At 42.0% G+C, this 13,174-nt stretch overlaps 1 protein-coding gene across 4 annotated transcripts in view; it reads left to right on the top strand.

Moving 5' to 3' along the window:
* dram2b (DNA-damage regulated autophagy modulator 2b) overlaps nt 1–13,174 on the top strand; it is a 138,945-nt gene that overhangs the window by 31,435 nt on the left and 94,336 nt on the right. For 3 of the 4 annotated variants that reach the window (XM_041194701.1, XM_041194702.1, XM_041194700.1), the window contains one exon: nt 828–895. The exons of the other annotated variant lie outside the window; for it this stretch is intronic. In XM_041194701.1, coding sequence (XP_041050635.1) covers nt 828–895 — 68 coding nt within the window. The remainder of the gene's footprint in view (nt 1–827; nt 896–13,174) is intronic. 4 annotated transcript variants of the gene reach the window in all.

Raw genomic sequence — 13,174 nt, 5'->3', positions numbered from 1 at the left:
TGCTCCCATTAATCCGAAGGCTGACTCCTATTTGAGAGGAGGCGAAGGAGAGAGGACCTTTGAAAATTATAATTTGCTAAATGGAGCAGGAAAGGTTAATCCAGGCACTGTTTCAATTTTGAGTGTGATGGCAGGACAAGGTGCAAATTGAGAAAGTGGGCAATGCTGACAGTGGCCTTTGGCTGGGGCAGTGGGGGAGACACCATTGAACAAATCACAGTCACCATGGCCAGTCTACAAGTCTGTGATGTGGATGGGGCTTTGAATACAACACTGTAAACCTCTCAGTTAGAGTGTCGATCTCAAGGCCACCTGGCTCGAGCAGGATGTGAAACTTCAACATCTGACAGTGCTTAAAATAGTCCTGAGGCATGCAAATGACTAAACCTACTCAATATTCACTCTCAACTTCTGCCTTTCAACTCACATTCTCCTTGTTTCACACATACTGTTTCCCTAATTACATGCTGTAAAACTCTTCATAGCTGATATTGTTACAAGCCTTAAATCACTGGCTAGCAGGAAAGCTGGTCTATAAATGTATCTCAAGATGAGACATTGCACACTGTACATTCAGACTGTTATTGGGATGTACTTATTTTTGTTCTTAGTTTCACTGGGCCACATTTCTTCTCTGCATCAGTAGTTCCCTAAAAGGTGCATTTATTGTGATGATTTCTGCTTAGCGACCCTGAGGCCATACACTAACAATTAGTCTATCAAAAGGGCAGTGTGTGTCTCTTTGAGGCACGGGGCTCTATCTGTCTCTCAGACTGGGGGTTACAGCTGGATGTGGGTACTCACCATCTTGTGTTTATCTCTCACAGTGACACTGGCACAACTCCACCTGAACGATGTGTGTTTGGGATCATGCTGAGTATTTCTGCCTTCTTAGGTAAGAACCGACTCTAGTTACATCCTGAAAACTTTTGTTTTCTTCTTAAATTTCTCTTGTGTAGAGAGCTGTCAGATGTTTAACTCTTAATACTTTAATTGGAACTTTTGAATGATGATGGGAGTGGGATGTGATGAATGTGTTTAACCCTTTCTCCCTTATTAAAACAGGTCAATTTTCCTGCATCCTCCCTGTAATAAAGGGAAATTTCAGCATGCTTACTGGATGGTTTTTAGTTATCTTATTATCTTGTTTGAATGCTTTAGAATTGCTAAATCAGCTTGGGGAGGACAGTGTGGGTGATCCTGTCACAGGGCAATGGATTATGCCTGAAAATTTCAAGTTGGATCACTGCAGAGTAATGCCAGTAGCTGATGAAATCGCCCTCAAGGATAAAGTGTGAAAGTGTGATGACCTGTGTGTTTTGGGAAGCATGTTTTTTTTCATGTGATGCCCCTTTAAAACTAAAGTAGGCTGGGAAGTAGAACTAGCAGGATATATTGGATGAATGTGTAGCTGAAGAAATAGTGTGAGGGGGAGTGTTTCAGATTCCTGGGACAGTGGGACCGGTTCTGGGGGAGGTGGGACCGGTACAAACTGGACGGGTTACACCTGGGCAGGACTGGGACTGATGTCCTAGGGGGAATATTTGCTAGTGTAGTTGGGGAGGGTTTAAACTAAAATGGCAGGGGGATGGGAACCTATGCAAGGAGTCAGAGGAGGGGGAATCAAGGACAAGAACAAAAGACAGAAAGGGGACTAAGAAAAGTGGTAGGCAGAGAAATGAAAGGCAAGAATCAAACAGGGCCTCAGTGAAAAATAGTGGGAACAGGACAAGTAGTGTTAAAAAGACAAGCCTTAAGGCTTTGTGCCTGAACACGAGGGGCATTCGCAATGAAGTGGATGAATTAACCGCGCAAATAGATGTAAAGAGGTATGATACAGTCATGATTATGAAGACATGGCTGCAGGGTGACCAGGGATAGGAACTGAACGTCCAGGGGTATTCAGTATTTAGGAAGGACAGACAAAAAGGAAAAGGTGGTGGAGAGGAAATTTACGCAATAGTGAGGAAAGATATTAGCTCCAACAATGTAGAATCTGTATGGGTAGAGCTGAGAAACACGAAGGGGCAAAAAACATTAGTGGGGGTTATATATAGACCCCCAAACTCTAGTGGTGATGTTGGGAATGGCATTAAACAGGAAATTAGAGATGCATGCAATAAATGAACATGTTTTGGATTTCCAGCATCCGCAGTTTTTTTGTTTTTTTATCTGTAATTATGGGTGACTTTAATCTGCATATAGATTGGACAAATCACAATAGTAACAATACCGTAGAGGAGGAATTCCTGGAGTGTATACAGGATGGTTTTCAGGACCAATACATTGAAGAACCAACCAGAGAACAGGCCATCCTAGACTGGGTATTGTGTAATGAGAAAGGAATAATTGGCAGTCTAGTTGTGCGAGGCCTCTTGGGGATGAGCAACCATAATATGGTAGAATTCTTCATCAAGATGGAGAGTCACGTAGTTGACTCTGAGACTAAGGTCCTGAATCCTAATAAAGGAAACTACGATGGTATGAAACGCAAGTTGGCTATGATGGATTGCGAAACATTATTTAAAGGGATGACGGTGGATAGGCATCAGCAAACATTCAAAGAGTGCATGGGTGAACTGCAACAATTGTTTATTCCTGTCTGGTGCACAAGTAAAATAGGAAAGGTGGCCAAACCATGACTTACAAGGGAAATTAGAGATAGTATTAGATCCAAGGAAGAGGCATGCATATTGGCCAGAGAAAACAACAGACCTGAGGATTGGGAGCACTTTACAATTCAGCAAAGGAGGACCAAGGAATTGATTAAGAAGGGGAAAATAGAGTACAAGAGTAAGCTTTTGGGGAACGTAAAAACTGACTGTACAAGTTTCTATAGGTCTGTGAGGAGAAAAAGATTAGTAAAGACAAATGTAGGTCCCTTACAGTCTGAAACAGGGGAATTTATAATCGGGAATAAAGAAATGGCTAACCAACTAAATACATACTTTCACAAAGGAGGACATAAATAACATACCAGAAACGTTGGGGAACACAGGGTTTAGTGAGAGAGAGGAACTGAAAGAAATCAGTATTATTAGGGAAATGGTGTTGGAGAATTTGATGGGATTGAAGGCCGATAAATCCCCAGGGCCTGATAATCTACATTCCAATGTATTTAAGGAAGTGGCCCTAGAAGTAGTGGATGTTTGTTGGTCATCTTCTGAGATTCTATAGACTCTGGAACAGTTCCTCCAGATTGGAGGGTAGCTAATGTAACCCCACTATTTAAAAAGGGAGGTAGAGAGAAAACAGGAAATTATAGACCAGTCAGCCTGACATCGGTAGTGGGGAAAATTCTAGAGTCCATTATAAAAGATTTAATACTGAACACTTGGAAAATAGTGGCAGAATCGGACAGTGTCAGCATGGATTTACGAAAGGGAAATCATGCTTGACAAATCTACTGGAATTTTTCGAGAATGTAACTAGTAGAGTTGATGAGGAGGAGCCAGTGGATGTGGTTTATTTGGACTTTCAGAAGGCTTTCGACAAAGTCCCACATAAGAGATTAGCATGTAAATTTAAAGTGTATGGGATTGGGTGTAGTGTATTGAGATGGATAGAAAACTGGTTGGCAGACAGGAAACAAAGAGTAGGAATAAACGAGTCTTTTTCCGAATGGCAGGCTGTGAGTAGTGGGGTACCGCAGGGATTGGTGCTGGGACCCCAGCTATTCACAATATATATTAATGATTTAGATGAGGGAGCTAAATGTAATGTCTCCAAATTTGCAGATGACACAAAGCTGGGTGGGAGGGTGAGGTGTAAGGAGGATGCAGAGATGCTTCAGTGTGATTTGGACAAGTTGAGTGAATGGGCAAATGCATGGCAGATGCAATATTATGTGGATAAATGTGAGATTATCCACTTTGGTAGCAAAAACAGGAAGGCAGATTATACTGAATGGCTATAAATTGAGAGAGGGGAATATGCAACGAGACCTGGGTGTCCTCATACATCAGTTGCTGAAGATAAGCATGCAGGTGCAGCAGGCAGTAAAGAAGGCAAATGGTTTGTTGGCCGCCTTAGTGAGAGGATTCGAGTACAGGAGCAGGGATGTCTTGCTGCAATTATACAGGGCCTTGGTGACACCACACTTGGAATATTGTGTGCAGTTTTGCTCTCCTTATCTGAGGAAGGATGTTCTTGCTATAGAGGGAGTGCAGTGAAGGTTTACCAGACTGATTCCTGGGACTGACATATGAGGAGATGTTGAGTCAGTTAGGATTATATTCACTGGAGTTCAGAAGAATGAAGGGGATCACATAACCTATAAAATTCTAACAGGACTAGACTGGGTAGATGCAGGAAGGATGTTCCTGATGGAGGAGGAACCAGGGGTCACATTCTAAGGATATGGGGTAGACAATTTAGGACTGAGATGAGGAGAAATTTCTTCACCCAGAGAGTGGTGAGCCTGTGGAATTTGGTACCACAGAAAGTAGTTGAGGCCAAAACATTGTATGTTTTCAAGAAGAGTTAGATATAGCTCTTGGGGCGAAAGGGATCAAAGAATATGGGGAGAAAGTTGGATGATCAGCCATGATCATAATGAATGGTGGAGCAGGCTCGAAGAGCCAAATGGCCTACTCCTGCTCCTATTTTCTATGTTTCTATGTTATTCTAAAAGAGGGTTAATTGGTTTCCTGATTGTGACAGCGTTCAGCTCCAAGAAATGCCCATGCCACTTGGGGTTGAACAGTTAAGAAGCAAAGGGTAATAGAAAGCTAATTGCAGTGGGTTGGGTCAGCCAGTTTTTTTCAGTTTGGCTGTTGGAACAAACTGAGAATTGACGTAAAGGGGAAACAAGGAAGGTTTTCTCTGAATGGAACAGTTTTCTTAGTGTTTCCAGAGCCCAGCAGACCATTTAAAGAGGCTGGAGAAGGGAATCTCTGGGGATTCTGTATTATGAGAACTGTCATAACCTGAATGAGAGAGGGTTCACAGATGTACGCCTTGTCAGTGTTGACCGTGTCAAGGGATTTCGGATGGAATGCGGGTGCTGGTGAATGTGATTCAATGACCGAACTGATTGGATGGCAAGTGAGAAATCCTACAAAACAGAGACTGTATTGGAAAGACTGAGATTGTACGTGGTCCCACATTTGTGCGGGAAGTAATGCGATGCTTCTAACTATGTGGGGTGTTTCTTTGTTGTATCGACTATTTAAAGTAAAATTACCTCCTTGTTTTAAATACTCTTTGTTAATTAATGTTTCAATTATGTTGACTTTAGCTGTTTGGTTTAAAAAGTGAAATCTTGTCCAGTGGTTGTCTTTCAATTGGTGTCATTGGGATTCATTTTTCAAAAAAATATCAGTCCTTCTGAGGATCATAATAAAGGGTGTAATTTAATTTCATGCATAATCCTTTTTATTAGATTAAATTGTGTTGGGCTAGCCAGTTTTTTTCTGTTTGGCTGTTAGAACACACTGAGAATTAATATATAAAGGAAACAAAAAAGGTTTTCTCTGAATGAAACAGTTTTCTCAGTGTTTCCAGAACCCACCAGACTGTTTAAAGGGTTCAGAGATGGGAGTTTCTGGGGATTCTATGTCATCAGAACTATCGTGGTCTGAATGAGAGAGGGTTGTTAGACGTACTCCTTGTAGGTGTTGACCGTGTCTGGGTCTTTAAATGGAATATGGCTGCTGGTGATGCGATTCAAGGACCAAAATGATTGAATGGCATGTGTAAATGCATCTTCTGAAGCCAAGACTGTACATAATTTGGCTGACTCTCCAATCCATTGTCGTATGATTGTCTGACCAAACAAGGCCATTAACTGGGCTGCATTAAATTTTTTCAGTTTAACTTGAGCTGCATCAAACTTGGCAATTCCTGAACCCCACTTGGATATTGTTACATCTTGGAGCATTCTTTCCCATACAGGCAGTCACCCTTGATCAATCCAAGTTCCAAACACATTCCTATAATGCCCATAACACAAAGCAAGATCACAAAATACATATTTTGCCTCTTCAACTCCCAGTTTCTCTCAGCCATTCCTTCCCCTGAACTTCCCCTTTAATGCTTAGCTGGCTGGGGAAAGCCCCCTCTCACTCCAGGTGCAATTATCTTTAAAGAAGACATTGCTAAAGGGGCCAATGCATTTACTCGGGGGCCAGAGCCCACATCAGAAATGTAGCGGCCCTCAATCATCCTGCTGCAACATACATGAACCTCATTTGTGTATACATGAATACATCTTGCACAGTCCTAACTCCAGATTGTCTACTCCTGAATCCTACTTTATATTCCCAAATCTGAGTTGTCTGATCCTCAATCCTATCTGAATGACCTCATCCAGCCTGAATTTTCTTTGCTTCACCATTGGAAGCTGTGCTTTCAGCTACCAACACTCTGGAATTCCTTCTCTAAACCTCTCAACCTTTCTACCTCCCTTTCCTCCATCAAGATGCTCCTTCAAACCTATCCCTTTGTCCAAGCTTTAGGTCACCGCCCTTATATCTCCTTCCATGGCTTGGTGTCCAATTTTTAAAAATAACTTTCCTGTGAAGCATCTTAGAACGTTTTACTAAGTTCAAGGTGCTAAATGATGAAAACTGTTATTGTTAAACTCCACTTATATGTTCCTGAATCCTAAATTCTTGAGTCTTTCTTGTATACACTTGAATTCAGTTTATATATCCTTGAATCCTAGTTCTCTAATCCTGAATCACATTTGTATACTCTTGAATCTCTTTTGAATGTTGCTAAATCCCAGTTGGTACAAGGTCATCGACCTGAAACATTAACTTGTTTCTCTCTGCAGATGCTGCCTAACCTGCTGAGTTTTTCCAGCATTTTCTGTTTATATTTCCGATTTCCAGCATCCGTAGTATTTTGCTTTTGTCTGAGTTGTCTATTGTGAATCCCACTGCTGTATTCCTGAATCCCACCCTGTCCTTTTAAATCAATTTCTAAACTTCGAAGAACTGAACTCGTGAGTTGTTGGCACCGTGTGATGAGGTGTATGATCAAAATGCTGCAGTTAGAAGTTCAGCAATCCTGGTCTTACAGGGACAACCCTGCATGTCCTTCTGTGACTCCTCATCTATAATTTTGGTTCTCCAAAGTAGCATTGTCATGAACAAACTACAAACTATGCCCCACTGTGAAAGAATTCCTGGCAGTCTACAGTCTACCAAAGACAGCAGCTGAAGGAGCTCTGTGATTTTGTAATGTGCTTTAAGCAGCTTAATCATCATCACAAGGTTTGGTTTGTGTCATGTGTTCACTTTACACATATATCCGGGTTTAATGTCACTGGTTGAAGAAAAATGAAAAATTAGCACTAATATTACGCCATTCATGATGGTGGCTTGCTCAGTACATCCCAATGAACTTCACAGTCAGGGAAGGACTTTTGAAGTGTAGTCACTATTGTAATGTAGAGAAATGTGGCAGTCAAATTGTGCACAGTAAGATTCCACAAACAGCAATGCAATAACGATTAGATAACTTGTTTTAGTTGAAGGATAAGTATTGCCAGGAATCTGGTGAACATAAAATATCACATGGCACCATTCGATCCAAAGAATGGTTACTCCCATTATTGGTCCTTACAGTCCGGAGTATATCCTTTCCTGCTCTATATTCAGGTAAATGACAACAAGAGCCATGGGTTAAACAGTGGGCCCTCATCCTGTACTTTGGCTGATGGAACACATGATGTAGGATTTCCCTCTCTCAAGAACCGATATGAGGCATTGGCTTTGAACCAGAGGTTTTGCTCATTTAAATTGATTATATAAATGCACTGTACAGAATCAGATCAATATACTTCCACAGTACAGAAAGAACAAAAGTGAAACCCTACATCTCCCTTTATAAATGGGATCATCTGATTCAGGAGTACCCTGAGCCTTTACATCTGAAGTCTGGGTTTGAATCAGGACTGAGTTTAGCACAGCATTATCTCCATTGGAATAAAATTAACAATCTCACACAGAAAGGCCTCAATATTGTTATCATTTAATATAAATCTTTCACCCTCCTTTCCTTAAGCAACTCCTAGAGTTCCATGGACAGACACACTTCCCCCACTTAGCTGAAGTGACTTTTACTTATGGGTGAACCATGGCATTGGGTGTTAGTGGCAATTTGACCACAGAAGCACCATAATCACACTTGATGTTGTCTTTCCCCGACATCCATACCTGTTGGATGCAGGTTCAATTTTGCATCATATAAAATGTATGTGTACATTTTATGTATCACTTGCTGTAAGAAATTGGGCCATTGTAGTGGGGGTTCAAAATCCGGCTCTGTCAGTTGTTTCTACGTTTTTTTTTGTTCTATTTGATGGGGCTGAGCTTGAAGCAGTTACTGTCTAATGGAGACATTGTCCTTCTGGGGAAGCTCATTCGCTCAAGGTTGCTTCACAAATTCTTCTGCATTGTGAAATTATAATTTAAGACTGCAGACAGTACAGGAGGAGTTACCACCAGGCTGATCCCCAAGGTTGAAGCTATGAGGAAAGTCAGTATAGAGTTGAGGTGTTTAGCCTGTAAATGAAGAGAATTGATAGAGGGATATAATGTTATTATTTTAGATTAAACTACGAGACTCAAACTGCCTGTTCTTTTCCACTGATTTCCTTGTCCTCCTCTTTCCCAATGCTCCCAGATTCTCTCCTCTTTCAAATATGTTTATGTTTTTATGGGGTGTGGGCATCAGTGTCAATGCCAGCATTTATTGGCCACCTCTAGTTGTCCTGCAAAGATGCTGGTGCCTTATCTTCCAAACAGTTGTTTTGATACAACTGAGTTAAGGGTCAATCACATTGCTGAGTGGCTGGGTTAGATGTAGGCTGAACCGGATAAGGATGGCAGATTTCCCTCCCTGAAAGACATCAATGAACTAGACAGGTTTTACAAAAATCTGATCGCTTCATGCTTGCTTTTACTGAGCAACAACTTGTACTTATATGGCAGCTTTAATGAAATAAAACTTCCCAAGGCAATTCACAGAAGAGCTGTAAAGTAAGATTTAACACTGATCCACGTAAGGGGATATTGGGACAGATGAAGGGACAGACCATATTGTAGCCAAATTTGCTGACAATACAAAGACGGGGAGGAAAGCAAGTTGGGAGGAGGATACAAACAGTCTGCAAAGGAATTTTGAAAGGTCAAATGAATGGGCAAAAATTTGGCAGGTGGGGTATAATGTGGGAAAGCGTGAGGTTATCTTGCAAAAATAATAGACAAGCAGAATATTATTTAAATGGAGAGAGAGATTGCAGAATGTTGCAGTACAGCAGGTGAAAGGAGGACCTGGAGGCAGTCAGCAGCACCTTGAAGAGCAATCCAATCCAGCCCAGTCCTATTCTGTCACTGAAGAGTGGAGTGGCTGCATTCTGAGAGAAATCAAAGTGTGACATCACAGGAAAAGAGATGAGATTGGTCAATATTTTGCTTGCTTATCTACAAAACGCATGTAATTTATTAGTAATTGTAAGGCTTTATTAGCTGTAGTAAGGTTTACTAGCAGTAGTGAAGGTTATTAGGAGTAGCAGGGTTTATTAATTATAAATTAAGAAAATAAATTAATTGACACACAATAAAGATGGCAGGGCAGATGATGCATTGTGACTGCAGAATGTGGGCGCTCCTGGAGATCAGTGTGATCCAGGCAAACATGTCTGCAGTAAGTATCATTGGCTTGAGGAGCTTCAGCTCAGAGTCATTGGGCTGGAGGCTGAGCTGCAGACATAGTGATCAGGGAAGGGGAAAATTAACCTGGATGCTTTATACCAGGAGGCACTCACACCTCTTAGGATAAGGTCTTCTGATTTGGTCAATGGCCAGGGACAGGAACAGGAGGGTGTGACTACGAATGAGGCAGATATGGGGACCCAGAGGGAGAAGTGGAGGATCCTCAGCCTTTGCAATTGTCCAGCAGGTTCGAGGTACTTGCAACCTGTATGGCTGAAAGCAGTGGCTGCAGGGTGGATGAGCAAAATGGCCATGGCTTCATGGTACAGGAAGCCATTCAAGCAGGGGGAGTTGATAGAAATGTAGTGGTAGTAGGGTACAGTATAGTCAGGGGGACAGACATAGAGAGCGGAAGTCCAGACTGCTGTGCTGCCTGCCCAGTGCCATGGTTCAGGACATCTGATCCAGGCTGGACAGGAACTTGCAGTGGGAGGGGGAGGATCCAGTTGTTATGATCCATGTAGTTACCAATAACATAGGTAGAACTAGAAAGATGTTCTGCTGAGGGAGTATGAGCAGAACGTCAAAGGTAGTAATCTCTGGATTACTACCTGAACCACGAGCAAATTGGTGTAGGGAAATTCAGATTGGAGAGCCAAATGTATGGCTCAAAGATTAGTAATGGATTTCAATGCATGAGGCACTGGCACCAGTACTGGGGAAGGTGGGAGCTGTACTGTTGGGATGAGCTTCATCTTATATTTAATTGGTATTTACCTAAAGTAAGTTAATAAACTAAAGTAACTTTCTTCTAGCCTTAGACAGGGATAAACAAGCTACTGGAGAGCAGCTGATTAGTTAATTAGCTAACTAGTCTCCAATCCAAAGACTATAAATATAGAGGTCCGGGTGCAGCTTTGCAAATAGTGCAGATTGCAAGCAGAGAGAGCTGATATGAGTTTGGTGAGGGAGGAGGAATTGATTTTTTTCCTTTTTTTTTACTTCAGTGCAGTGGAAGGAGCTGGTTGATGAGTAACTGGTAAGCCAATTAGGAATTTAAAAATGTATAACTCTATAAAGTATAAAGTGTTAATTTTGTTCTTAAACTTTGCTCTTAAAATCTAATCTAGTCTGTAATTAGCAGTAACCTGAAAACACCGTGTAAGCAGGTTAAGTTCTTTCTTTCTTGCAGTTTAAGCAGGGGAAACTCACTCTCAGCTGTAGGAGCTGAGTAGTTAATTAGCTAATTGGTTGAATCTGGTTACTATAGTCCCAGTTCAGTTTACAAAAACTCAGTGTTCTTTAGTGCAGCCTTGGCAAACAGAGTGTAGCTGAGCTGAATGAATAAAGCCTTGAAGTTTGGTGAGAGGGGGAGTTTGGGGAAGGAGGTGTTCATTTCCTTTTTCTACTTTTCTCACCCCTTGGAATTGGTTCTTGCTCTACTATAGGGAAAGAAGCTAGCTGTTTGGTGAGTATCTGGTAAGTGGGTTAGTTCTATTCATTCCATAAGGTTTAAAATAGTACACAAATTGGTGGTAAAGTTAATAAAATATTTAAGAAAGCAGCATAAATAAGTGATTAATATAATTAAGAAATTACTGAAAACACATTAAGGATAACAGGACAGCTGGTGTCAGCAAGGCTGCAGCATGTGGGAGCTCCTGGATAACATTGTGATCCAGGGCAAACACGTCTGCAGTATGTGTTTGTGGCTTGAGGAACTTCCGCTCAGTCATTGAGCTGGAGGCTGAGCTGCAGAACCTGTGACACACCAGGGAGGGGGAAAGTTACCTGGATGCTTTGTACCAGGAGGCAGTCACACCAATTAGGATAGGGCCTTCTGATTTGGTCAGTGGTCAGGGACAGGAGGGAGTGACTTGCGAGTGAGACAGGTAAGGGGACCCAGAGGGTAGGAGTGTGAGCCTTTGCAATTGTCTAGTACGTATGAGGTTCTCTCAGCTTGTTTGGATGAGAGTGGGGGCTGCAGGGTGGATGAGGAAACTGACCATGGCACCATGGTACAGCAAGCCATTCAAGTGGGGGGAGCAAAAAGGAATTTAGTGGTTGTAGGGGACAGTATAGCGAGGGGGATTGACACTTCTGTGCAGCAAAGTGCGGGAGTCCAGACGGCTGTGTTGCCTGCCCAGTGCCAGGGTTCGGGGCATCTGCTCAGGGCTGGAGAGGAACTTGCAGTCGGAAGGGGAAGATCCAGTGGTCTTGGTCCATGTAGGTACCAACAGCATAGGCAGGATGAGGAAGAACACTTTGCATAGTCAGTATGAGGAGCTGGGAACCAAATAAAGAAGCAGAGCCTCAAAGGTAATAATTTCTAGACTATCACCTGAGTCAAGTGAAAATTGGCATAGGACAAATTAGATTAGAGAAATGAATGTGTGGCTCAAAGGCTGCTGTGGGAGAAGTGGGTTCTGGTTTGTGGGGCTCTGGTACCAGTATTGGGGTAAGTGGGATCTGTACCATTGGGACGGTCTACACCTGAACCGTGCTGGGGCTGGTGTCCTCACGAGCCGCATAACTAGGGAAGTAGAGAGGGTTTTAAACTGAATAGTGGGGGCAAGTGATCAAATTTGGGAAGGTGCAGTAAACCAAAGAGTAGAGACAAGGCAAGAGAGACTGTATGGGAAATGATGAACAGACTATGACAGAAGGGGACAAAGAGTACAAATCTGAGTAAATCAGCAGATAAGGCTAGATACTACAATAAAAACAAATGGACAAAACTAAAAGCTCTGTATCTAAATGCATATAACATTCAAAACAAAACAGATGAACTAATAAAGCAAATAGAAATAAATAAGTCCAATCTGATAGCCATTACAGAGACATGGCTACAGGATGACATAGATTGGGACCTGAATATTGAAGGGTACGTGACATTTAGGAAGGATCGGAAGTCAGGAAAAGGTGGAGGGGTGCCTCTGTTAATTAATGATAGGTCATCCCCCTCTGATGTGCTTATACTAAGTTCAGGAAACCAGGATGTAGAAGTGGTTTGGGTTGAGATGAGAAATGATAAAGGCAAGAAGTCACATGTGGGAGTGCTGTGCAGACCCCCTAATTGTAACTACACAGGACAGAGTATAAAAGAAGAGATAATGGAAACTTGTCAGAAACGTACAGCAATAATTGTGGGGGATTTAATCTACATATAGACTGGAAAAATCAGATGGGCAAAGATAGCGTAGATCAGGAGTTCATAGAGTGTTTTTGGGATAGTTTCTTAGAACAGCACATTTTGAAGCCAACCAGAGAGCAGGCTATACTAGACCTGATATTGGGCAATGAGATAGGATTAATTGATAACTTCAGTGAAGGCACCCCTAGGTAACAGCGATCATAATATGATTGAATTTTACATTTATTTTGAGGGAGAAACGGGTGCAACCAAGACTAGTATTTTAAACATAAGGGCAATTATGAGGGCCTGAAAGCAGAGCTAGCTAAAGTGAATGGCAAATGAGGTTAAGGGATTTATTGATAGAGGTTCAGTG

This window comes from Carcharodon carcharias, chromosome 9, assembly GCF_017639515.1.
Source record: "Carcharodon carcharias isolate sCarCar2 chromosome 9, sCarCar2.pri, whole genome shotgun sequence".
NCBI classification, from domain to species: domain Eukaryota; kingdom Metazoa; phylum Chordata; class Chondrichthyes; order Lamniformes; family Lamnidae; genus Carcharodon; species Carcharodon carcharias.
Note: the sequence above shows the minus strand (reverse complement) of the source record. Positions and strands in the feature narration are given on the sequence as shown.